This window comes from Terrapene carolina, unplaced genomic scaffold (genome assembly GCF_002925995.2).
Source record: "Terrapene carolina triunguis isolate 2854851 unplaced genomic scaffold, T_m_triunguis-2.0 Scaffold22, whole genome shotgun sequence".
Taxonomy (NCBI): Eukaryota; Metazoa; Chordata; order Testudines; family Emydidae; genus Terrapene; species Terrapene triunguis.
Window position 1 is genome coordinate 11,785,739 of NW_020664373.1, and position 27,208 is coordinate 11,812,946.

At 40.2% G+C, this 27,208-nt stretch overlaps 1 protein-coding gene across 2 annotated transcripts in view; it reads right to left on the reverse strand.

Moving 5' to 3' along the window:
- Positions 1-27,208, reverse strand: part of LOC112108246 (sex comb on midleg-like protein 2) — a 115,758-nt gene that overhangs the window by 11,832 nt on the left and 76,718 nt on the right. Inside the window, exons 7-11 of one of the 2 annotated variants that reach the window (XM_029910864.1) lie at positions 21,032-21,279; positions 16,187-16,322; positions 13,551-13,754; positions 7,718-7,900; positions 603-716 (exon numbers count right to left, since the gene is read on the reverse strand). In XM_029910864.1, the coding sequence (XP_029766724.1) occupies positions 603-716; positions 7,718-7,900; positions 13,551-13,754; positions 16,187-16,322; positions 21,032-21,279 (885 nt within the window). The remainder of the gene's footprint in view (positions 1-602; positions 717-7,717; positions 7,901-13,550; positions 13,755-16,186; positions 16,323-21,031; positions 21,280-27,208) is intronic. The other variant, XM_026648690.1, reaches the window with a different exon arrangement.

Below are 27,208 nucleotides of genomic sequence, written 5' to 3' on the forward strand. Positions count from 1 at the left end.
TCTGCAGAGGAGCAGAGATCTCACTGAAGCTAGTGGGAGCTGCAGGAGCTCAGAACCTCTCAAACGTCAGGTCACAAATCTCTAATTGACTCTCATAATCAACCCTTGCAAATCTCCTGCCATCCTCACTGTCCTTTTCTGAACTCAAGTTAGGCTACCAACAAACAGTGTAATACTCTAGCGGTGCAGAGAGTATGTGTATTTTACATAGTTGTTATAGTAGTTTATTTTCTATCCCATTTTAATGGGATGTAGCATCCTACTGGCTTTTTAGTAAGCTGTTGCACATTAAGCAGACAGCTTCATTCATCAACGGTCTGCAGTGAATCTTTAAACCCTTTCCCAAAAAAGAGCTAGTTGCGTTAGAGGCCAAAGCTCCCAAAACTACATTAGTTCTCCCAAAGTGCAATATTTGTGCCCATTCACCAATAATTTTACACACACACACACACACACACACACACACACACACACACACTGCATTCTGTCAACTGCTGATGGCTAAGGCTAGGCAAAATTAGTTGTACTTGTTTCTCTTTTATTTGAAATACTATGAACACAAATAACCCTCCCACAAAATGCAACAAATACACTTAAGTTACCTTCAGATGGGTGAGCGTCAGGTCTGGGGAGTTTAGGGGAGAGAGGGGCAGTGTAGGGTGGAGAATCCTGAGAATATCGTTTAGTACTTCTGTTTTCTGATATTTCCTCTTTTGCTGTCAATAGAAGAAGTTACAGTCTTTCATTTCAGAACTAATAAAATTGTTGGGGGAAAGAGGAAAGATACAAAAGTGAGGTGAATGTGTGCTGTATTCACTCACTAGATTTTAATTCTGCTCCCTATATTGTGTGTCTTGTAAGGACTGTAGCACAACTCAGACAGTACTACCTTATACCATTTTGAAACATTACCCACAAGTCTTCAGTGACAATATCTTTCACTATTAGCTTAACCTTATCAGGCAGGCTCAGTTATCACCACACAAACTTTCAGGGCTAAAATATAGTTGGGTTAGACAGTTATCACCCAAGTTGCCTTGAGCTGGCTTCACCCTGAAGAGAGTTCAAAATACAGAGCTTTTGGTTTGACAGACAAGATAAGGGAAGCTTAATGGCATATTGCATCTATTTTTCCACCTTATTAACCAAACTTACAAAATACAGTCAGATTACAGCTTGTTTTAACTAGCAGCTCCACTGAATGAAAAAACACTACTGACTTCCAAAGGAGTACACAGGTACACAGCAGCTTCTATACAGCCATCCACGTTTCTCCCCTAATAAGAATCTTCTGAGACTGCAGCCAGATCAAAAGTTGGCAGTTATGAGCTAGTGGCTAGAGCATTGGACTGTGAGACTCAGGAGACTTGGCTGCTATTCCCAACTCTGTCACTGACCTGCTGGGTGACCTGGGGTAAGTCACTTTTCCCATCTGTAAAATGGGGATAATGTTACTGACCTCCTTTGTAAAGCGCTTTGAGACCCACTGTTGTTATTATTATATATCATATAGATGGCAGCTATATTTCTGCTAGAAATATTTAACCAAAAATCAAGAGCTACAGGAATAGGGTAAAAACAGTTACTAACCTTTCTGTAACTCTTGTTCTTTGAGATGTGTTGCTCATATCCATTCCAAGTTAGGTGTGCATGCGCCGCATGCACTGTTGCCGGAGATATTTCCCTCAGCGGTATCTGTCAGGCCGCTTCTAGCACCCTCTGGGGCGGCGTGTTCATGTGCCGGTATAAGGGGCTTGGTCCTCTGAATGTAGAAGGCCATGGCACACCTAACATCCAGTGTGTGGAGATGCTGCTCCTCCAAATTCTTGTGCAATTTTTGGAAAACTGGCAGGAAAAAAACCTGATTACTATGAAACTGTAAGACCACCTTTGGGAGCAATGCTGTGAGGGGGCACAGTTGAAGCTGGTCCTTAAAGAACACCGTACACAGGCATTCTGATACAAGGACCATGATTTCTGAGACCCTCCTGGCCGAGATAATCACTACCAGGAAGGTAACCTTCCAGGAGAGATATAACAGAGGGCACGATGCCAGCGACTCAATGGGAGGGCTCGTGAGTCTTGAGAGGACCACGTTTAGGTCCCACAAGGGAATGGGTTCACGAGTTTGAGGGTAAAGTCTCTCTAATCCCTTGAGGGAGAAGACTGACTTTCTGTCCATCAGAGGGTGGAAGGCTGAGATTGCTGCTAGATGCACCTTGATCGATGAAATGGCTAGGCCCTATTGTTTCAGATGGAGCAGGTACTCCAGCACAAAATGGAGGGGTGATCGAGTTGGTGAGAGGCCTCATTGGGATGACCACTCCAAAAAACGCTTCCACTTGGTGAGGTAAGTCGCTCTAGTAGATGGTTTCCTACTGCCTAGCAAGACCTAGTGGACTTGTTCTGAACAAGCTAGCTCCGCCAGATTCAACCATGGAGCTTCCACGCTGTCAGGTGGAGGGTCTTGAGGTTCGGGTGGAGCAGACGGCTGTGACCTTGTGAGATCAGGTCTCTGAATGGTGGGAGCGGTAACGGGGCTGCTACTGCCATATCCACTAGCATGCCGAACCAGTTTTGACATGGCCATGCAGGGGCTATAAGAAAAACCCTTGCTTTGGCTTGCCTTACTTTCAGTAGGACCTTGTGTACAAGAGGAATGGGGGAAACGTGTAGAATAGGTGCTTTGTCCATGGGAGAAGGAAGGCATCTGTGAGCGAGCCCAGGCTGCAACAACATAGTGAGCAAAACTGCTGACATTGTGAACAGGTCTATAGGGGGAAACCCCCACCTCTGAAAGATGGATCTTGCTATGTTGAGGAGAAGGGAACACTTATGGTGAGAAGAGAAAGACAGATCTGCCAGAGCGTTCTGGGCTCCCGGAAGGCAAGAAGCTTTGAGGTGGATGGAGTGCTTCCCACAGAAGTCCCACAGGCGAAAGGCCTCTTGGCACAGCGTGGACGAGCATGCTCCTCCCTGCCTGTTAATGTAAAACATGGCTGTTGTGTTGTCCATGAGCACATGCCTGCAATCTGTGGTAGAAACACCTGGCATGCTAGGCGGACCATTCTGAGCTCTCTGAGCTTTATATGCAAGGAGAGCTCCTCCTGGGACCACAGTCCTTGAGTCCTGAGGTGCTCGAAGTGAGCCCCCCAACTAGATGAGATGCGACCGAGATTAGGGATACTGATGGCTGGGGAGTGACAAAGGGAATGCCTGCCCTCACCAACTGGAGATCCCTCCAGCAGTCGAGGAAGGTGAGGACTGGGGATCGGAACTGTAAGCACTCAGTCCAAGTGGCGATAGCTCAGTGAGCTTGAAGGGGTCTGAGATGCAGTCTTATGTGCTGTACCACGTAAGTGGACATTGCCATGTGGCCAAAAAGTTTAAGGCAGAAACGGGCAGTCTTTACGGGTGGGCCTTGATCTTTGATATCAGAGCTGACATTGTCTGGAAGCAGGCACCTGGGAGGAAGGCTCTGGGCTGGGTGGAATCAAGTACCGCATCGATAAACTCTATCCTTTGGATGGGGACAAGAGTTGACTTTTGCTCGTTTATCAATAGGCCCAGGGATCGGAAGGTAGCTTGGACTAGACGGATGCTGGCTCTCACCTTGGCCTTGTACTGGCAGGAGCCATCCTCCTCTTCTTCTGCACCGACCACGTCATGCAGCCCCAAGTCCTAAGTATTGGTACCGGGCTTGGTACCAGAGTCCATGTCAGGTGCTGCGGCAGAGGGGCCCTTCTCTTGGATGCCACCAAGTACGAACAGCTGGAAAGCAGTCCCTGTACTGAGGGGGAACCCCACAAATTCCAAAAATGCCACTGGACCTGCATAGGCCACTGTCCATCAGGCCAGGCGCCTGGAGGGGGCCTCACATCAGGATCAGATAGAACATAATTCGGGTACTGGTATTGGCCCCTTGGTTGGGCGCACGACTCCATCTCCGACTCTAAGAATGAGTCAGCTTGCAGGGACGGTACCCCTCACCTCTGTCAGCCAATGCCCAGGGTCTGGGGAATGGTGCCAGGGCAGAGAAGACTTCATCGACATCAGCAGGGTCGGTTTTCCTCTGGTCAGTACCAGCGGACCCGGTGCTGGATAGGACCTTGGGGCAACATGCCCCCTACTGCTTGACGACCTTGGCAGTGCTGGAACTTACCCCGCAAGGGTGGGTGGTACCAGGAGAGCCATCTGGTCTCCTGGCTGTTGCAAACACCTCCGGGGTGGATGGCACTGCTATCCCTCTGGCACCACAATGACCTTCCGGTCTTGATGGATGGTCCTGCACCAGACTCAACAGGAGGGCAGAGTCGACAGTGCCGTTTGCAGAGTGGGGGTAGAGGAATGGTCCAACAGAGGTCTCACTCTGCTGCACTCCCCGGGCTTATCCTTCCTCAGTTCTGGGGAGCATCCCCTCTTGGACCCTGTTTCTTGTGTTTCTTCCTTGGCACCAGTGAAGGGAAACGATGCCGAGAGACCCATGCCGCCGGAGGAGTATGCCGAACCAATGCTGTGATACTGGGTGCAGAGTCTGACCGGCTTGGCTCCAATGCTGGTCTGAGTGCAGGTTCCATCAGGATGGACCTTAGCCTAGCCTCCTTGTCCTTTTTCATATGAGGCTTGAACTGGCGGCAGATCTGGGAATGCTGTCACATGTGAGCCTTCCCCAGACACTTCAGACAGCTGGAGTGTGGGTTGCTCACTGGCCTGGGCTTGCTGTAGGAGGCAGATGATTTGAAGCCTGGAGATTGGGGCATGCCCGGCCCTATGGGCAGAGGATGCCCCTCTACGCTAAATATGGGGCGGGGGGGAGATCTAACCATATACACTAATAGTAAAATAAATAAATGAAGGTAACTAAACATGTGAAAAAAAAAAAAAAAGGAGGGAGTAACAGAACCGCTGATTGAATGCCCTGTTGCAGCAAAATCATTTGTTCCAGTGACGGGCGGTAAGAAGGAACTGAGAGTATGCGGGGCCGACCAGGCCCCTTGTATCAGCACATGAGCACACGGCACCAGAGGGTGCTAGAGCTGGCCTGATGGATACAATTGAGGAAAAAATTTATGGCAACTGTGCATGCGGTGTGCGCACACCTTACGTGGAATGGACATGAGCAAGCACAAGAAGAACAACATTAGCTTGGCTTCTTAGTCTATTTTTCTCTTCCTTTTTGGTTGCCTGTGTACAATCATTAGGGCAGTCGATTAATCGCAATTGACTCATGCGATTAACTACAAAAAATTAATTGCGATTAAAAAAATTAATCGCGATTAATTGCACTGTTAAACAATAGAATACCAATTGAAATTTATTAAATATTTTGGATGTTTTTCTACATTTTCAAATATATTGATTTCAATTACAACACAGAATACAAAGTGTACAGTGCTCACTTTATATTATTATTTTTTATTACAAATATTTGCACTGTAAAAATTATAAACAAAAGAAATAATATTTTTCAATTCACCTCATACAAGTACTATAGTGCAATCTCGATCATGAAAATGCAGCTTACAAATGGTTTTGTTTGTTTGTTACATACCTGCACTCAAAAACAAAACAATGTAAAACTTTAGAGCCTACAAGTTCACTCAGTCCTACTTTGTCTTCGCAATTAGCTGAACAAAAAGAAGTTTGTTTACATTTATGGGAGATAACGCTGCCTACTTCTTATTTACAATGTCACCTGAAAGTGAGAACAGGTGTTCAAATGGCACTTTTGTAGCTGGCGTTGCAAGGTATTTACGTGCTAGATATGCTAAACATTCATATGCCCCTTCATGCTTCGGCCACCATTCCAGAGGACATGCTTCAATGCTGATGATGCTCATTAAAAAATTATATGTTAATTAAATTTGTGACTGAACTCGCTGGAGGAGAATTGTATATCTCCTGTTCTGTTTTACCTGCTTTCTGCCATATATTTCATGTTATAGCGGTCTCGGATCATGACCCAACAAGTTTGTTTTAAGAACACTTTCACAGCAGATTTGACAAAATACAAAGAAGGTACCATGTGAGATTTCTAAAAATAGCTACAGCACTCAACCCAAGGTTTTAAGAATCTGAAGTGCCATCCAAAACCTGAGAGGGACGAGGTGTAGCCCATGCTTTCAGAAGTCTTAAAAGAGCAGCACTCCGATGTGGAAACTATAGGTCCCGAACCACCAAAAAAAGAAAATCAACCTTCTGCTGGTAGCATCTGCCTCAGATGATGAAAATGAACATGCGTCGGTCCACTCTGCTTTGGATCTTTATCGAGCAGAACCCATCATCAGCATGGACGCATGTCCTCTGGAATGGTGGTTGAAGCATGAAGGGACATATGGATCTTTAGTTCATCTGGCATGTAAATATGTTGTGATGACAGCTACAATAGTACCACGCGAACACCTGTTCTCATTTTCAGGTGACAATGTGAACAAGAAGCGGGCAGCATTATCTCCTGCAAATTATAACCAGACTTGTTTGTCTGAGCGACTGGCTGAAGTAGGACTGAGTGGACTTGTAGGCTCTGAAGTTTTACATTGTTTTATTTTTGAATGCAGTTATTCTTTGTACATAATTCTACATTTGTAAGTTCAACTTTCATGCTAGAGATTACACTATAGTACTTGTATTAGGTGAATTGAAAAATACTATTTATTTTGTTTTTTTACAGTGCAAATATTTTTAATTAAAATAAATATTAAGTGAGCACTGTACACTTTGTATTCTGTGTTGTAATTGAAATCAAAATATTTGAAAATGTAGGAAACATCCAAAAATATTTATATAAATAGTATTCTATTATTGTTTAACAGCGCAATTAATCGCAATTAATTGTTTTAATCGCTTGACAGCCCTACTAAACATCTCTAACATTAATGCTTTTAGTTTCAGATGGTGACCTTCATTATGAGAGAGTGAGAGAGAGAGATTTTTTCTACATCATTTTCTGGTCTTACTCCTTTACTTTTAGGATTATTTCATTTCAACTCTCACTTCTTCAGTTTTCTATATAATTATCTTAGTCTCATTATGGGCTAAGTCCTGGATACTGCTGACACTGTAGTCAGCAGCTGGGTGCAGGAGGAGACTTCAGGGGTACCATGCTTGTCCTTGCAATCAAGGTAAGGGGTGCTGTTTTGGGTGGGGTGCTGTGTTCTTCACTTGCAGAAATGGGTTCCTCATTTCCTAAACCACCACAGCTGCCATCTATAAATCCTGGTTTCTCTCCCTACCTATGATAGACTCTATGTAGTCTCAACACCTTTGAAATGGTCACAGAAGGGAGAAAGGAAGAATCAGGATGAAGCGCCTTTCAGTTGGGTAGAGGGGGGCTGCATTGAGTCTTATAGGGCAAACTTCTTTTAGGCAGGTAATAATTATATTTTGCTGCTGTGAGTTAAATATATTTTACTATATATGCATAAATCAAGCAGATTAAATGTAAAGTTTAAACTAGATCTTCTGCAGCATCACAGTGGGATGATGTATACATTGCCTTGTTTGCCTAAAGAAAAGCATTTGCTTAACAATACAGTTTTTCCACATGTGGTTTAAATCACCCCATCACACTAGGACTAATTTTACTAAGAACCACACAGTACTCATTTCAATCAATTCAAGTTGTAGGAGGACATATCAAAAAAATGAATTGCACAAAATAACCATACACCCCAAAACATGTTGTACTTGAAAGAGAAATAGTATAATTTAGTATTACCTGGTTTGTTCCTATCATACTCTGTAGGACTATGTGCACTTCCCATATAAGGGCTGAAGGGCTGGCTACTAAAAAGATTATCACACTGCAGACTGTGGCAGAGCTTCTCCAAGAAACGCAGGACAAACGATGCACTGTTTACAGAAGGAAGATTGATGGCATGTTTCTCCCCATCAAAGGCGGCTGTGAGTAAGAAGATGATGTCAGACACCATCCAAACACCAGGAAGTAGAGTATAACACCACCACCAACTAAAATAGAATACATCTTGCTTTGATTAAAACAGCGTAGAGGTAAAAAGAGAGGTAAACAATTGTTCTGGTATCTTATGAGACTATTTAGCAAATTTACCTTCAAAGGGCCAGACTCTGATCTCAGTTACATCTGTGTAAATTCAGATTAGCTCCCCTGATAGAAATTAAACATTGTCTGTGTTATTTGCTTATTGAACAGCAAGAAATGTCAAATGTTTACAGGAAATAAAACAGAAGAAAACGTTCATAGTACTTGGGGATTTTTGAGGGACCTCATTTGTTAACATGAACTGCTCATACTCATCTGTTGCAGACTGTCACCTGTTACAATTACAGTGACGGCCAGAAGTAACTGGTGTGCCATTTTAAGAAGCTGTGTTATTCAACATTATAGAACCCATTCCAGCAGTGGTTGTGCAGGCCAAGCTCCCATTTATTTAAGTAGGAACTCTGACAATGTAAGGAAACCAAGAACAAACACCAATAGTAGTTATGTTGCTTTAAAAGTCAGTTTATTGCATGCATCTTAGACAACATGAAGGGTGATATGCTTATACTTTATTTTATATTTGTTACATAAGAACAGCCATACTGGGTCAGACCAAAGGTCCATCTAGCCCAGTATCCTGTCTTCTGACAGTGGTCAATGCCAGGTGCCCCAGAAGGAATGAACAGAATGAGTAATCATCACGTGATCCATCCCCTGACGCCCATTCCCAGCTTCTGGCAAACAGAGGCTAGGGACACCATCCCTGCCCATTCTAGCTAATAGCCATTGACGGGGTTATCCTCCATGAATTTATCTTGTTCTTTTTTGAACCCTGTTATAGTCTTGGCCTTCACAACATCCTCTGGCAAGGAGTTCCACAGATTGACTGTGTGTTGTGTGAAAAAATACTTCCTTTTATATGTTTTAAACCTGCTGCCTATTAATTTCATTTGGTGACCCCTAGTTCTTGTGTTATGAGAAGGAGTAAATAACACTTTCTTATTTACTTTCTCCACACCAGTCATGATTTTATAGACCTCAATCATATCCCCCTTAGTCGTCTCTTTTCCAAGCTTAGAAGTCCCAGTCTTATTAACCTCTCCTGATATGGAAGCCGTTCCATACCCCTAATCATTTTTGCTGCCCTTTTCTGAACCTTTTCAAATTCCAATATATCTTTTTTGAGATGGTGCGACCACATCTGAACGCAGTATTCAAGATGTAGGCGCACCATGGATTTATATACAGGCAATATATTTTCTGTCTTACTATCTATCCCTTTCTTAATGATTCCCAACATTCTGTTAGCTTTTTTGACTGCCGCTGCACATTGAGTGGATGTTTTCAGAGAACTATCCACAATGACTCCAAGATCTCTTTCTTGAGTGGTAACAGCTAATTTAGACCCCATCATTTTATTTATATAGTTGGGATTATGTTTTCCAATGTGCATTACTTTGCATTTATCAACATTGAATTTCATCTGCCATTTTGTTGTCCAGTCGCCCAGTTTTGTGAGATCCCTTTGTAGCTCTTCGCAGTCTGCTTTGGACTTAACTATCTTGAGTAGTTTTGTATAATCTACAAATTTGTCACCTCACTGTTTACCTCTTTTTCCAGATCATTTATGAATATGCTGAATAGGACTGGTCCCAGTACAGACCGTTGGGGGACACCATTATTACCTCTCTCTGTTCTGAAAACTGACCATTTATTCCTACCCTTTGTTTCCCGTCTTTTAACCAGTTTTGACAGGCCTGGATCCTTCCATTTTATTGTTTGTATTGGGGTAACACCTGGTTATGGACCAAGATTCTTTTAACCTGTTACCAATCCATGAGAGGACCTTCCCTTTTATCCCATGACAGCTTGTTGTATTAAAAGCATCAATAGGAATTAAAATGTTTTAGGGAAAAGCCAAGCATCATCTTCTGGCAAACAGTGAGATGAAAAAAGTTAAGAACACTAATTCCAGGCCTCTAGATGAGCAATTCTCATTGCATTAGCTGTGTACTTTCTAACTAGAAATAATGTATAATGTAACACATCACAAATCTAACAGGTAACAAACATGTAATTTATGGCAACAAAGAAGTTGTTATGAATTTTAAAATTTTTACTATTTTGCCTTCCTGCTTTTCCTGCTCATCGAGTATGATTTCGGTGTGTGCAAGAGTTTAGTATGAGAGTTTCCCTCCAAAAAATAAGAAGTTCCTGAGAGCATCATATTCCATTGATAGGGAAACAGAGGTGTGCTTTCAAAAACAATACCTTTGCAAGTATGACATTAAATCGCAGAAATCTGAATTAGGAGCCATACCATACTGAGAATCATTCCACCATCAATAAGGGGCAGTGTATTCAGTTTTAAAAACATATCTAGAGTAGTTTAAACTAGTATCAGAAAAGTGATACAAATAACACCTCTAATGTGAAGCGATGTTGTACAGGTATTTTTATAAATGCAGTAAATATAATTTAGTATAAAAATGCTACAACAGAACCTTACTCATTTGCTCTCATAACTGGATGATGCATTGAGGATTACTGAATTATGAGAATCACTGAATTAGGGACAAATCCTGGCCATTCTTTCCTTCATGGCAAAGAAATCACTGAAGTCACTAGATTAACAAGACTCTGAAGTCCAAATGAACTCCTAAAGACTCACTGTACCACTGCAGGGTCACCCACAGAAGACTCCGATTGTTATTTTGTGGGTACCCAGGGAGCAGATTCCACCTAGCTCTGAATCAGTTAGGAGACTGAATGGGCTACATGGCCTCCCATAAACCTCCTGACAGACATACTGCAAAACAGCACTGTCCATCACAACGAAAATCCAAGATCCATCACGATGGTCTTGTGGTCTTCCCATGTGACCTTGGGGAAGTCACTTACTCCCCGTGCCTCAGTTTCCCATTTATAAAATGGAAATATGCTTCTTCATCTCATAGGGATGTTGTGAGAGTAAATCCAGTAACAATTGTGAAGTAATCAGTTGTTATGATGAGGATCACTATAGAACAGACCTAATAAATAATCTGGGCAAAAGAAACTCTCCCTAGGCCCCACAAAGCACCATGGCAATCATGGGAGAAGAGTGTCATATTGCCTGCAAAACTCCTAGCCCCAATGAAAATACTATTTAAAAAAAACATGTATGGGAACTCCTCCTGGTCCTTGTTCCCTGTGTGATAGCTTTTTGGTGGTTTTCCCAGCTCCATAGCTGTTGTCACAGAATCTAGAGGTGGGAGAGACTTAAGGTCATCTTGTCCATCTGCCTGTCACTGCAGACAAGACAATTTGTCAAGACAATTCACCAGTCCAGACACAATTTACTTGTTTATCCTTTACAATGATAAAGTTAATGAAAGAAATGATGTTTTTTTAACCAACAAGTCCAAAGATACTCACTCTACCTGAGTGTCCAGTTTGAATTTTGCAAAGCTGCCCAACATACTTTATATTTACTAATGTTTTGTCCGGTCTATTCAGAAAAACTGTCAAACACCGGAACTTTCCTTGGGACATCATTCCACAAGCCATAGGATCAGTTTTTCCTGATATTCAGACTTCATATTCCCTTTCTTAATTTTATTCTGTTATTCCTCATTTTATTCTGCTAAGCAATTCCTCCCCCTGCTCAGTGTTCGCACCTAGAGCTGGTTGGAAAACTTTTCATAAAACATTTTCTCAACAGAATCTATCGTTTTGTTGAAGCTGAAACATTTGAGGATAACATTCAATTTCAGTGAAATTCTGCCAGAAACGAGCTAGGATCCCAATGTTTTCTTTCCAGCTGGCCTGCCCAGCTCCTTGGCAGCCTGACTAGCAGACTAATGGGGAGCTGGGAGCAGGACTCCCAGGCCCTCACTTGTGACTCCTCATCAGCCTGGATTCCCAGGAGAGCTGGATGAAGAATGATAATTCCATTCTGTGGAGAATTTTGGGCTTTTGTTCCAAATTGGAACTAAACCAAATTTCAAAATCACGAAATCCTCCAGGAAACAGAATTACAGTTGTCTGCCTAGTTCAATTCACACCCCTTACTTATACATCCCTTGGGCCAGGATTTAGTCCTTTGTAAGCAATCAAGGATAATGTGCATCATGAATGTATTTTGTTCTTGCAATTTGACAGTTTTTGGTGTTAATTATTTATGACAATACTTAATGTGCTAGTAAACATGCTGTAGTATATCCTGTACATATAAAAATGTCTTAGTAACAAAACCTCATCTGTACAGAGGTGCTAAACCTTTTTTGAAAAATAAGGAGAGAGCTCCATTTTGGGAACAAACTGGTGTGCAAATTGTGCGTGAGGATTAGAGAAGTTCTGCTGCATGTGGGTCAGGATGCTGTATTTTAACACTGTTAGGCAGCGAGTTCTTTTATGAGAGCTTAAATAAACCTGCCTTCCACTAATCATCTTTCACATCTGGTATTAATATAAGGAGATTAAAGTAAGACAAACCCTTTTTACTGCCAGTGATGAAATTATGAATTAATGCGGCTTACTACTATACAGAAGATTGCCAACCCAGAAGGGGAAAAAATGACAAGATGCAGATACTGAGTTTGAGCTACGAGGATAATTTATCTACAGAGCTGCCCTTGGCATATATAAGAAATAAACCCACTCTGTAAGTAGAGCAGTGCTTCTCATCCAGAGGCCTGGGGCCCCCTGAGCAGGTTTCAGGGGGTCCGCCAAGCATAGCCGGCATTAGACTTGCTAGGGCTCAGGGCAGAAATCCGAAGCTCTGCTGTGCAGGACTGCAGCTTGGGGCTGAAGCTGAAGCCTAGGCAGACAACCTGTGGCGTGGGGCCCCGGGAAACTGCCCTGCTCGCTACCCCTTAATGCTGGCCCTGGCTTTTATATGCAGAAAAACAGTTGTGGCACAGCTGGGGCATGAAGTTTTTATAACGTGTGTGGAGGGGGGCAGGGGGGGCCCTCAGGCTCAGAAAGAAAAAGGTTGAGAACCACTGTAGCAGAGGACATAGGTGCTCAAACACTAACACTGACCCTAAAACGCCTCTAGAATATTAGTACAGGGGGAAAAAAGAGAAGCAACAGCAGTTCTGTTTAACATATGGAATCAGTTATCTGGAACCTAAGCAGATTAGTTTTAAACTTTTTATCCACTTGGTTACAGCATCAAGAAGACAAACACTGTGTATGGATAAGACGTGAATTAATAAAGCTGAACTTTGACTTGCACTGAATTTACTTGACAAATGTTTGGCTATGGCTATTTACTGCGGTATGCAAGTTTTACTTTGTAAAAAATTGAACAATGCTATATGGTATATGTAATTTTATATAGTCACTGCTGAATTCAAATTAAGAAAACTGGCTGTATCATTATATACCCTATATTAAGATGTAAATTCAGTGCTGGCCATAGATACACCACCAGTAAACGTAGCCACAGTTGGGTATTCTTAGCTATGCTTAAAGATTTACAAAAGTAACATAAAAATGTTAATCATTGCTTTGCTACTACTTCAACTTCCCTGCTCTACACCAACTCAAATTTCTCAAACAGAACCCAGTGAACAAATTGGAAAAAATCAAGGACTTTGCATACCTGTTATCATCTCCCCTCCATGATGCCCTGACTTGAGGAATCCAAAGACTGTTTTGGATAAATAGGCACAGTCTACACAGGCCTGCACAGCCTGCTGAAGTACCACATTTACAGGACCTGGTCCAAAGTGGTCTGGAAGCTGCTGAACTTTCTTCTTATCCAGGTGAGGTCCAGAGTTCCCATGCTTGTTAACATAGACGCAAACTGAAAAATTACAAGCCATATTTATGGAATCTGCCCACTTCAGGCACAATCACACTCAATCAAAACGTGTTTCAGTGGCTCTCACTGAAAGTCATATTGAATTTGATTGATGTACACTAAACAAAAAACACCATACACCTTCTGTGCATACACTTCTTTCTTTAATAACACAGTTTACCAATAGTTAACTACTTAGCATGCAGTGCAGCAATGGATAAGTCATGAAATCCTGGCAGATAAAAGTAAAAACAGGATTTTGACCAGGTACCAAAATTGTTAGCTACCTAGGCTTCCCCTGTCCCCTTTAGAAGACCACATTGCACTCAAGTACCTCCCCTCTGCATCCCAGTATACTTTAAAGAAACTCTAGGGCAATCTCTCTGCACTGGATACTCAAAATGGCATCGTCATTGCATTGTCTCCTCATTGACACAAAATGCAGTTCGGTTCTCCAGTATTTTTAACTTTTAAAATTGTACCTACTGCACAACAACATGGTGGTGCCAAACTCCATGACAAATATCTCCAACCCAGCAGCCATTCACAGCAGTATTCGTTTCCTTCTTTCTCATCCTGATGAATCAGCCTCCAAAACCCTCCTACATCACACTACCATGATGAGTTTATCCCAGCCTACAACCATCTGTGCTTGTTACTGAACTCCATCTGCATATGGGTTCCATTACACTACATCTAACCCGGTAGATGCTCTGAACTATAAGAATACAGGGGTCAAAGTGAAGACCTTAACAAAATGCATTACTGTAAAATGCCCTGTGTTATTTCTAGAGTTAAAATCTGCCAAAACAACAGTCAAGTTCATTTTAGGAAGACACTTTCTATAGAAAGAAAAACAAAAAAAAAGCAACTGTCTGTTCAAGAAAAGACAGGCACCTAAATAACTCAGACCTATCACAGGGATCATGATCTGTGGTTAAGCAACAAGACAAAATAAGGGGTGAAAGCCTGACCCCACTGAAGTCAATAGAAATGTTTCCATTAACTTCAGTGGGATCAGGATTTATTGTGGTCTAATAAGGATATGCCTTGGTGGTGAGGCAATAGACTGAAGCATTAAATAAGATAAAAGAAACCTGTTTTTTTTTTAATGAATTACAGTACTATTTGTGCTCAAATGAAACTTGGATTTTTCAAACAACTGATACTTGTAAAAAGACAGGTTTCAGAGTAGTAGCCGTATTAGTCTGTATCAGCAAAAAGAACAGGAGTACTTGTGGCACCTTAGAAACTAACAAATTTATTTGGGCATAAGCTTTCATGGGCTAAAACCCATGCATCTGATGAAGTGGGTTTTAGCCCACGAAAGCTTATGCCCAAATAAATTTGTTAGTCTCTAAGGTGCCACAAGTACTCCTCGTTCTTTTTGTGAAAAGACTGTAATGCTCCCGAACTCTGCATTCATGTCTATTTTCTGTTTGACAGCAGAAGCTGTGGGAGGCACAGATGTGGATGTGGAGAGAACAGGAAAACTCTGCAAAATATGTTATTAAACTCTTATTTGGGCTCAGTAATGTTTGTAAACCTGACAGGTTTCCTTTAGTATGAAATGATTGCCTATTCTGCCCCAATGTTGTCTAGCACTGAAAGAGGGGTAGCTGTAATGACGTGGAGGAGGGAAAGCAGAGGGACAGTTTCTTTGTAAAAGCAGTTTAAAAATGGCAAAAAATTAAAAACATAGCAAACTTTTCCCACCGTTTTTTTTTTGGAGGGGTGGGGGGAGGTGCACTTTAGCAGGTCCCAGGATTTGGTGACGACCAAAAAGCTGACAATTTACAAATTGTCCCATAACTGTGTAATAAAGAGACTACTCAGAGGTAGTTCTAACTAGCTCTAACTAACTTACTCCTTTTCCACCACCCATTTTATAATATAGTTCACTGCCTTTCCATTTTAAATGAGCTCTTGTTTTAACCTGGCCCATTTCTCCTGGATTTTGTTTTTTCAGTGACATAGTTTGTCATCTGTATCTCTATTTCCATACTCTCTGGAGTGTAACAGTAGTGTCTAATGGCCTTTTGGCAACAGTCATTTCCAGTACGTTTTGCTACTGGTTGGGATGGAAGTAAGGTAAGACAAAGCATGTCCTTTCTTCTTTATCAAGCATTGTACTCCAGGCTATGGAAGACTACTGAAAGTGCAATGGACTTTCCTATTTACACACCAAAAAGCATGCTAACCAGACACCAAATTCCTGACGTTCTGGTGTTTCTTGCCATTGCACATGCACCAAATACCAGTCTTACCTAAGCACATTTGGAGAACTGCACTATAAAAATATATTTTCATATGAAGATGTTAGCAAAACAATTTATTTTCAGCACGTGTTTTAGAATAATAGTAGCATAAAACAATATAATTATTTTTATTTAAAGGGGGAAGTAATTTCATACATTCAGACTGCCCTTTTATACCTGTGGATATAACTGCTGCTGTTGCACCAGCAATGCCAACTCCATCTTTATGTATCTGTGTACTGCCATTGTCCCCCTCAGGACAAGTAAGTGGAGGAGAAGGTGCAGGAGGAGATTTCACTGGCAAGATTTTTTTCTGTTAAAAAAAAAAAAAAACACAAAATCAGCAAGTGACCTTTTGTTAAACAATTCTCATTCATAAACGAACTATGCACTATCAATTACCATTCACTACTGAGGTAAGGAACACACACCTTCAGAGTTCCACTTACTACAGTGAAACTCAACTCCCCAACAGGAAGACGTTCTAGAAACAGTAACCCACTCAGGGTATTTAACTAAAACAAGTCAGCCAGACCGTTGCACTATGGCTTTGTGACATGGCTGAAAGAAGTCATCTCTGGGTTATGTCTACACTGGTGTAATTTGCAGCTTTGATAGATGTACCCATGCTAGCTTTCATTGAACTAGCATACTAAAAATAAAAGCATAACTGTGGTGCCATAAGTAGCAGGATGGGCTAGCTGCCCCAAGTATGATCTCGTGTAAAACCTTAAGGAAGTACTTGGGGTGGGTAGCCCCTCCTATTGCTATGACTACACTTCTATTTTTTCATGCCCTAACTCAATCAGAGTTAGATCAGGTACGTCTACCTGAGCTGGAAATTACACCTCCAGCTCCAGTGTACCCTCTGTCTAAGTAGGGAGAGAAGAGAGGGACAAACTGAGAATAGGCAATATAGGTGCCAAGAAATAGGGAGCTCATATTGCTGTCTAACTCTTATCAACCACAAACTTGGCATGTTGGTTTACTATCCCTCACTTCATGCTCTGAGCTGATCAAGTCTCTGAATAGGCTGATTGGGCTGTCAGGCAGCTCCCATAGGCGGCCTCCTCATGGCTCTGCAGCAAAACACAATAGAATGCTGGATAGGGCCCTAATATTGTGAAAGGAAATGCCAGACGAGCCACCAAAACTACAAGAACTAACACATGCATAATGAGAAGTCACTCATGAAAAAGGAATCATTTATGTCAAATCAGTAGCTTGCCAGTTGATGGCACTGCATTTGTAACATTAATCTTCTTTTCACTCCAAACAAATTATTTTAAAAATTATTTTTAACAAGTATAGCCTCAGTTAAGATTTGTTTCAATGCCATAACCACCTCATCCTTCCAGCTGTGGTAGTGCCCTTTTACACTGGAGCAGGTCATCTGAAGTAGCATAACAGTGAATTTGGTGTGGAAATGTTACTAATGATCCTGTTTCACTTTCATGCTAAATGGGAAAAAAAACCACCATGCTAAATGTATCTTGCCTTCTGCTTTCAGCTCCACTTAAACCTTTCAAACCTACAGTTGGTTTTGATAAACATTCATATGTACAGCTCTAAGAAACAGGCCACGTAAGAAGTTAGGGGATGAGGGGCTGTCATGGAGAGGGGAGATTTACTGCTCACATGAGGATAGCTGAAGGCCTGTGAAGGCCTCCAGTGGTGCTGGGTAGAGGGTGAAAGAGAACAAACTCACTGTCAGCTGCTACTATACTTGTTCCGCAGATGCAGATTGTGCTTCCCTAAGCACTGCCCTGCAGCTGCAAGTTGGTGCACAGAGAGGTGAGCTCATGCAATATTACTAGTGCAAAATGTTAATAGACTCAGGTGTCATGCCCCCCCGAAATTGTGAAATTGTCTTAAAAATAATAGATTTGGGGAACTTTATTTGCTTTCTCATTTGAGTCTTTCTCATTTGCGACCAGGAACACTAGAAATTTGCTGAGATTCTCCATGATCTCTTGTCTACTTTAAGTAAAAACACCAAATCACAAAGCTTATGATAAAATCATGAGGGCTGCTACCACTGCATATGCTCTACACAGCACAGGTTGGCCAGTCTCCACCCCCTCATGCTACATATTATAGGTGCCTCCTGCATTGGAAAATGTAACATGAGAGGGGATCTCAGTACACACATGCACAGAGCAGCCACAATTTGGCCCTTTATTACACCAGCGGAGCATTTCTTATTCTAATGTTCTAATAAACTTTGTGAGCATACATGAAAATACAGAGGATTTAAAGCTGTTCTACCCACATTCCCCATTTTTCATCATCAGAACAGATGACATTTTAAAAAATGGCTATTCCCATGTGCTCATACATCCCACATAAACTTATTATTGCTAGTACTTAAACTAACATTATGACCTAAGTCAGATGTACCTCAAACAGATGTTTGCCTGCCATTTGCAGACAGCAGAGAGCTGGCTGGTGATGTGGTGGGGGGTTCTCTTCATTGCTAGCTGCTGAACTGCATTAAAAGCTAAAATTCACTGAGGCTGGAGTTTTCAAAAGGAGACTACAGCAGCTAGGAAATCAGCTCCCATTGGCCTTCAATAGAATTTGGGAAAATAATGCCCTCAGGTGTGTTTGGAAAACCCAGTCTAAATGATTTTCTGTATCACTTTTGCATGTAAACAGTTGCCATAAGGAGGTTGAGATCACAAATGGGAGATGATCTGTGCAACTGTGAATGGGAAAGGATGAGAAAAGGTGTACATGACAATCTTTCCCTTAAGCCGTGAACCAACAGATTGGTTTTGGCCAAAAATTGTATTAAAAAGCTACTCATTAAAAAATGTTCTCACATAAGACTTTTATGATAGCTACTGTCATTATTTGATTTTGGAAACAATTTTATATTGACACACTGACTTTTCACTTAAGTATCTTAAAACAACCAAAATACAGGTCTTTGAGTTCACTCTGAGCACTGCTGCAACATCTATAAAGAACTGCTTTAGCTTGCTTTGAAATCCATGGTACATGGCAAGGACTGAGATATTTGGTAAAGGTCAACAGGCCAGAAAGGGCTGATTGGAGAGTCTGGCATTGGGTGGTGACTGAAGTTGCTATAAAGGATAATAAATATAGTGGCAGGAGTTACATTGTACTGATGATGGACACAGATGGTTTAGAACAGATGGGATAATATTCTACTGAACATTGCAGTCAGTGGCAGCTTCCCAGAGTGATGCAATAAACCTAAATATCCAATAACAGAAAGGACTCAAATCATCCTGGATACAGAGAATAAACATGTAGTTAGCTACAGCAAAAGCTCCAACTTCCTAGGCAATCCAGAAAGTCTCTCTATACAACACTACAAGAGGTGACTTCACTCTACCTTTGGGCCATTGCTACTCCATAGCACAGAAAGCCATAGATAACAGAGAGGAAAATTCAACATGTGAAGAGATGGAGACATGAAAAAGAAATAATATGAACATTCAAGTGGGAGACACGGAGGGACAAACATCTTCAACAACTAACACAACAGTGCATATACTGACTGGCTACTCCCCACATCCTCATTAAGGACCAAGGTAAAGCCCGTATATTTGAAATACTGAAATATGTGGTCTGTCTGTTTTGACTGTAGTCTGGTTACTCGTGTTGCTACATTAAAGAATACTTTTAAAAAGTAATAAATAAAAACAGTTATAAAGGGAACAAATGTTTTCCTTTCACATTAGAACTGAAATTAATAAAAAACACTACGTATTGAAATTGGGAGAAAGATGGTAAGGAGTCAAAATACAGGTAAGGGGGATTTTGCATTGAACTTTATTGCACTGATATTGGGAAGTATGTGGATGAAAGACACTACATGCAAAATAAGCTTATTTTCTATTGCACAGATAGAAATGCTGAATATTACATATTGATAACAAACAGTGAAACATGTTGACAACAAACAGATATTGCGACAGAATGGACTGCTTCTCCATCTGAGAATTATTTGGAAATTCAAACAAATTCACCATGTACTGATCAAAGACTGACCTCCTTAACTATATATTTTCAAACTAGCATAAAAAGAACTTGTGAAAGGCTTATTCAGTCTGAACTGGCCTTAAACATTTACTCTAGCGGCCTTTAAGCATAAGGCATTTTGCTGTATTTAATGTTTGTTCTAAGATGTGCAGGCTTCATGATATTCAGTATGAATCTCACAAGCTCTCTGAGTGTGGTCAATGGGACATTTTATTTGTTTCATCATTCTTTTGGTAATACCTGCCATGTGTCAAAAAGTGTGTGTGTATAATATTTCTTGAGTTAATTAAAATATTCTTCTGTGTAAAGTGTGTGGTAAAATGGAAGACATTCATAAAAACAAATAAACAGCATCCTATATAAGCAGTAACTCTGTTCAAACAATGCTGAGACAGAATCTTTATTAATTTTAACCAATGAGTCATTTTACAAAAGTCAGCAGAGCTTTATATTTCTACTGTTTGATGGAGAGGGTGAATTTTAAATCACATTTACAGTAACTTAAGCAACATATTACACAATGCCGCAGTAATAACTTTTTATGGAATTTCAGAAGAAATTCATTTTTACGTTTTCCAATCTAAAATTATACACAAAGCCTTGATTTCTAATGCCCTAAAGTAAGGTAAACATTGTGCTAACTTAACATTTATTTCAGTAAGAAAATAATTAAATCTAATAACCTAAGGGATTGTCAAAACTTGGAAATTTACTGAAAAAACTATTCTGGAATAGTAAACAATCAATCAATCAATCCATCCATCCATCCAGTGGATTAATCTAAATGAGAAAAAGGGTCTTTTATTCTAGAATAAGAGTGTTCACATGGTGGCTTATCTCAAAATAAGAATTCCAGAAAACTTATTTTGGTAAATTTCAAGTGGAGACAAGCCGTAAGTGCTTGAAGGGAAAACAGCATCAGACTGTACATGGAATTATAAACATGTTCAAAATAACGAATCACTACAAAGTTCCACAATACAAATTAAAGTAGCAACTGTAACTAACCTTTCTTCCAGGTTTTAAACCTTTTTTCCTTGTTTTGAGATTTTCTGTAGAGGTGATTTTTGTCAAAGGAATGGTTTTAGGAGATCTTCCCTTCCTAGGAACTGTAGATTGTCCAGGGGGGTTGCCCCGACCTGTTTTCCTGCCACATTGTGCTGGTACTGGAGCAGACTTCTGTGGAGACTGCATTGAACGCCGGGTCACTTTGGAAAGGGAAGACTGGGCTTTTGCAGCTCTTTTTGTAATGGAAACTGAGGGGAAAAATAAAAAACAAAAACCTCACCTCAAAATTAATATCAGATTCTGAAGGCATTTTGTGTCATTGTCCAGAGATTAATTTGTGCTACAAAAGCAACTTTTCTAATGATTTAAAAAACTTGCTACATATTAATTTCAATTTTAAAATCAGTGTAAAATGAAGATATCTAAACGTAACAAGTGTCTGGTATCAAACTACTTCATTTAACTAAATCCAGAAAGAACCAAATCCAGTTCCCCCAAAAATATATATTTAAGAGGGACTTTTCTACAAGGGACAATTTTCAGATAAAAAACAAAGCTATAATTTGAATACACTCACCTTAAAGCTGTTTCTCATAGTTTCCATTACTACCACAACTATTACATTCATATAGTGCCTGTCATCAAGAAGGATCCCAAAGTGCTTAACAAATTCTACAGAATATAAGAAATCTGTCCACTCTAAATGCAGCTGCCACAGAGGCGAAACAACGTCAACTATTCAACTGTGCACAGCAGAAAGTGAAGAATACCATCCAAGTAAAGAGGAAGAATGTTTTGATAGTCAAAATTTTAATAACTGGGATGTGTCTGGAACATCAAGTTTAACACCCAGAGTCTTGTGAAAAATGCCAAGTATTAATTATAAAGACAAGGTGGGTATGACCTGAAGAAGAGCTCTGTGTAAGCTCCAAAGCTTGTCTCTCTCACCAACAGAAGTTGGTCCAATAAAAGATATTGTCCCTCACCCACCTTGTCTCTGATATCCTGGGACCAATATGGCCACAACAACACTGCATGCAAAGATTATGTTGAGTGATCACCGGTTCAGTTTTAAATTTCATTTGAAAGAATGTCCTCTAGGAGCACAGTGCCCACTGCGACTTGGATTCAACATGACTCAAAGGGAAAAGAATGACCTACTAATTTTCTGTAATATCAAAGTTTTCCTTTTGTATGTCCACCAAATACAAACCTCGCTAACCCTATGCAGCTCACAAGATCACAGCCTGATGATGACAGGCTGCAAGCCATGACCAGATTTCTCTTCAATAAGAGCCTCCTAGTTAATAATGTATTTTCACCTATTTGATTGTGCTCTGAAGTCATTATGAAGAATTTATGGTAACTTTCATAGAATATCAGGGTTGGGAGGACCTTGGGGGGGGTCATCTAGTCCAACCCCCCTGCTCAAAGCAGGACCAAACCCCAGACAGATTTTTGCCCCAGATCCCTAAATGGCCCCCTCAAGGATTGAACTCACAACCCTGGGTTTAGCAGGCCAATGCTCAAACCACTGAGCTATCCATCCCCACACCCTCCTTCCTTGGCAACAAACTGATATTAAAATACAACAGAAGGAGTTTCTACATACACAGATATACCACTGATGGGAAAATGTGTTATGTCAGTCACCAGTATCTCCTATGTCCAACTCGAACAGCAATGACTGGTTCCAAGGGAAACTTATCTACTGTCATTTGATGAGAAGGCTGAACAACAGAGATATAGATGCTTTTGAGGAAGTGGTGAGGAAATAAAAGGCAAAAACAGAGAGTATCGGACAACCCTTGCACCCCCAGAGAGAAAAGTTCAATTAAAACTAACAAATAAAATAAAGGAAAATAAGCATTCTCTTGTCCCCTTTTCCCCCACCCACATGTATGCATGCACATGTACACACACAAAGGAAAAGAAATATGAGACAAAAAGGTTGAATTTGATGGATTCTCTGTCATGTGAAGTATTTATTTTAAATCAAGACTGGATGTCTTTCTAAAAAGAACTTTTGGCTTAACTAAAGCATACGAGGTTCCTTGATGCAGGAATCACAAAATGATATTCTATAGTCTGATCTCCTGCATAACACATGCTAGATGATCATAATGGTCCCTTCTGGCCTTAAAATCTATGAACCTGTACTTAACATGACAAAACTTGAGAAATTCCAAGTTAATGTTAAAGCTGAACTGACATAACCAAAGCCAAAATGCCTGATCTGGAACACTACTGCAAGCTGAAAGGGGAGTTAACAGTGGATTTTAAGACTTTATTCTAAGTACCAGAGTTTTGTGGGACATCAGAAAATTGTTACTGCTGAGCTATTAGTGATTGAAGATTTATTTAAAACAAAAAACAAACAAAAAAAACCCCAAACCACAAATAAAACTAGAAGTTACATTTTCAAGGGAATCTAGACAGACCATTACTATTAGTCTATACAACAATGCCTAGCCATACATGTGATGTGCATCTCAGCAGTCTAGTGCTCAGCCTTATAAGTGGTGCTTTTCATTTTATAAGTACTTCTCCCTATGAGTTAACTGTAACAAACAAATCATTTGAAGAGAAAGTGTCAAGGTAAAGTGAACTGAACATCCCAAAATGATGCTTTAGATGCTTATAAAACAAAAGTTCTATTCAAACAAGTTAATAAAGTTTTAGGACATGTTAAATACATTTTGTATGTTTTGTTTAATTCATTTATGAATCAAACGTCCTTGATGAGCAATTTTTTTTAAAAAGTCCTTTTTTACTAATATTTATAATCCTAAACACATTACATTAAATATATTTTCTGCCACAAATTACCTCTAGGTAACTGGAAAAAAGGAGCTTCTGATTAAGAAAGTAAATCACTTTCCTTTTATTTATCCATGATAGCATTTACAAGATTTCATATACAGTAGCAACTTAAAATAAGTTTAACTGAATTTTAGCCAATACAAATAACATCACTCTTTTATGTTATGCTTTTGAATCTTCCAAGTGACAACTCTTAATAGACAACATATCTGGAAAGCAAAACAAGATTATTATAAAATATGGCTATTTTATTCAGACTACACAATTCTGTGCTTAATAAATAAAGTCAAGAAATTGCAAAGAAATATGTGCTTCATAGATTCATTGTCTGACTCTACTGAAATCTAGCAAACGCTTTCATAGTCTCTTTTGCATAGTAAATGAAATGTTTAAATACATAGATAATCCCAATAACAAATTTTAATGCCAACAGGTTCTAGGAGTACAGGTACGTTTCTACACAGTGGGCAAATTTCAACTGCTCTGTAGAAAGGATTTATATTATTTACTAAACAAAGGCTAACAATGCAAACAATACTAATCATTTCTTGCTGTACTGTTGAAATACAATATAAAATATGTTTATTTTCAGCATCTTCCTACCTTTATATTCCAGAGGGCCAAATACTAGCCGCATTGACCATTAAGGGGGTTTAAGTCCCATTAGATAATTTTTCTTCTTACTAGGATTCAAACTGCCTTTTTGAATAAGCAAGTCTACAACAAAGCCCATGCTGCCTGAGCAGCAGCACTGAAATACTAGCAAATGGGAATGGAGCTATTTGCATTTGTTGGTTTAAGAGATGGGGGAGTGGAGGGAAGTGAGAGACTGCTAAAGTAATTCGCATATTGTCTGCAGGCTGTATTGACAGTGATCATCAGTCACCTGCTCATACTTCCTTCACCCCTGCCTTCAGAGGGAGACCAAAGGTTACACTGGGTCAAAGAATCTGGAAAGAAATGAAAAGACATGCAAAATCTAGCTGCCAACCCACTGCATCTGTAGACAAAGTTATCCCCGCTGGACCACATGTTCCAAAAACTAAGACGTTTTAATAGTCTCAAGAGAACTTGTTAAAATATATCAATGAAAAGAAGAGAGAAAAAACACCAAGCTCTGCTTGCAATTACTGCAGCATTTAGCAGGGATATTTACAACAGAAAAAGCACATTTGCTTTTTTTCAGGACACTGCTTTGCATTATAATGGTCTTCTCATTTGCACAAACAAAACAAAGCATTTGTTTCATGCTGCTCTACTGAAAAAATAAAATATCAACTGTTCAAGTTTCATTGGTTTTATGCATATAATTTAGTGAGCAGTGTTGTTTCCCATGTCTCTTATCCTAAGTAAAAACTATAAGAAAAGATAAACTAAACTAAAAATATTATACACCATAGAGTAAGCAAATAAAATGTTAAATGTTAATAAATATTCAGAGTTTTCATAGTTTACAGAGCTCTCTAATTACACTACTATATTCTAGGAATATAAGTTAATACATAAACAAATTAAAGATCTTTCATGCTTTCAATTATTAGTAACATGACAACATTTTCAAAAGCTCCAAAGTTGTCATTATCCAGAGAACACAAAATCTGTAACTCTGTACCAAATATTTAGAGGAGCAAAAAAATTCAAATATCCCAGGACCTCAAATCCTGCAACACTTACCGAGGGTCCAGTCCTTGCACATGCAAAGCCAGTGAAGTCAACTGGTACTACTTGCTAGAGTAAAGCTTTCAAGGATCAGGTTTTTGTTCAGGGCCAAATTCTGCTTACCTTATTCATACAAGCAGGACGAGTGACTGAGTGGACTGAATCTTTGCAGAGGACTGCAGAATTTGAACCCAGAATGTTTTACTGGGTATTTCCTGTTAGATTTATTCAGATTTATAAGGCTATCGGTAAATGTAATGCTACAGAAGAACTCAAACATAGGGGAAAAGGAAAAACTACAGTTCAGAAGACTGAAGATTAGTGCAATTCCAATTAATAGAATTCTCCTTAAAAATTCCATATCAATTCTTTCATTTTATGTCGTTCATCTTGAGCAAAGTCATAAAACTACAGAATTTGTAACATATTTGGAATACTGTACTAGGACATTCTGTTGCTTCAGACAGTTGCCCATAGCTGATTATAAAAATAATTATTAGAAACTCTGAAGTGAAATTACATGAAAACAGACCCCAGCCTTAATCCTGTGACAGATCTGTGTGCAGAACTCCCTTGAACTTCTGGGCACAGAGCACTTGCTAGAATAGGCCCAAGATGTCAATTTGGGGAACAGAATGATTTTATTATGCAAAAAAGTTATACGAGTTTAACATTAAATCACATTGTTGTCTTGCTTGTGTTCTTTATTATATTACTAATTCCTAGTAGTATAGTAGTGACTTCGGGCCCCTGGAGAAGACTGCCCCCCCCCCATGCTGAGCACCACTATATGTATATATTAAAAAACAGTCCTCTTGCCTCTATAGAGAAAAGAGAAAGGCTGGGGAAAAGGAAGTGCTCTTTCTATTTTACCATGAGGAATGGCAGCAAAAAGATTAAATAATTTAGATCCACTATTAGCCAAAATAAATCAACACCACATTCAGAGAAGGGAACCGGCCAATCTTCCTTGGGAGGAGGAAGTTCCCCCAATCCTGAAAAAGCCAACATTACGTATAAGACTCCCAACTATTGTCCTGTCTCCAGCCTCCCATTTCTACGTCAAACTAACAACAAAATGACAACCAAGCATCAACAAGAAAAATGTGTAGGGCTTGCTGCAAGATCCTCCTCTTTAACAAAGCATTTCCATTACAACTAAATGATGATTGAAAATTAAATGATATCTTATTTACCATCTCCAAGCACAGCCTCTTTCACTGGGAAAGAAGAGCAGAAGAAAACTCCCTGTAATTCCTAAGGGATCTTACTGTCCAGCTTTAAGTTATCTGGCAAGCCTTCAGATACTATGGTGATGGATGCCACAGTGAACCCTAAGAGACTGTGAGCTGAGCACATGGCAGAGCCTGGCTCATGGGCTGCAGTAGTGCTTATGTCACATTGAGCCATTGCCAAGTAGAGCCGTGGCTCAATGATCAGAGCACAATGCCCAATATTTATTATTTGTATTACAGTAGCACCTACAGACCCCCCGCCCAGCAAGGCCCATTGTGCTGGAGGCTGTACAAACCACACTTATTCCAAGCCTGCCCACAAGGAGAACCACTGTGAAGTGAAGCTCTGCACCATAAAGCAATCTGTTAAGTCCCCCCTTAGCAGCCTCTCTGCTTCACACCATTTCTACAGCTGTGTACCAGGTGGCAGGAGTTAGCCTTAAATGTATTGGAAAGGGAA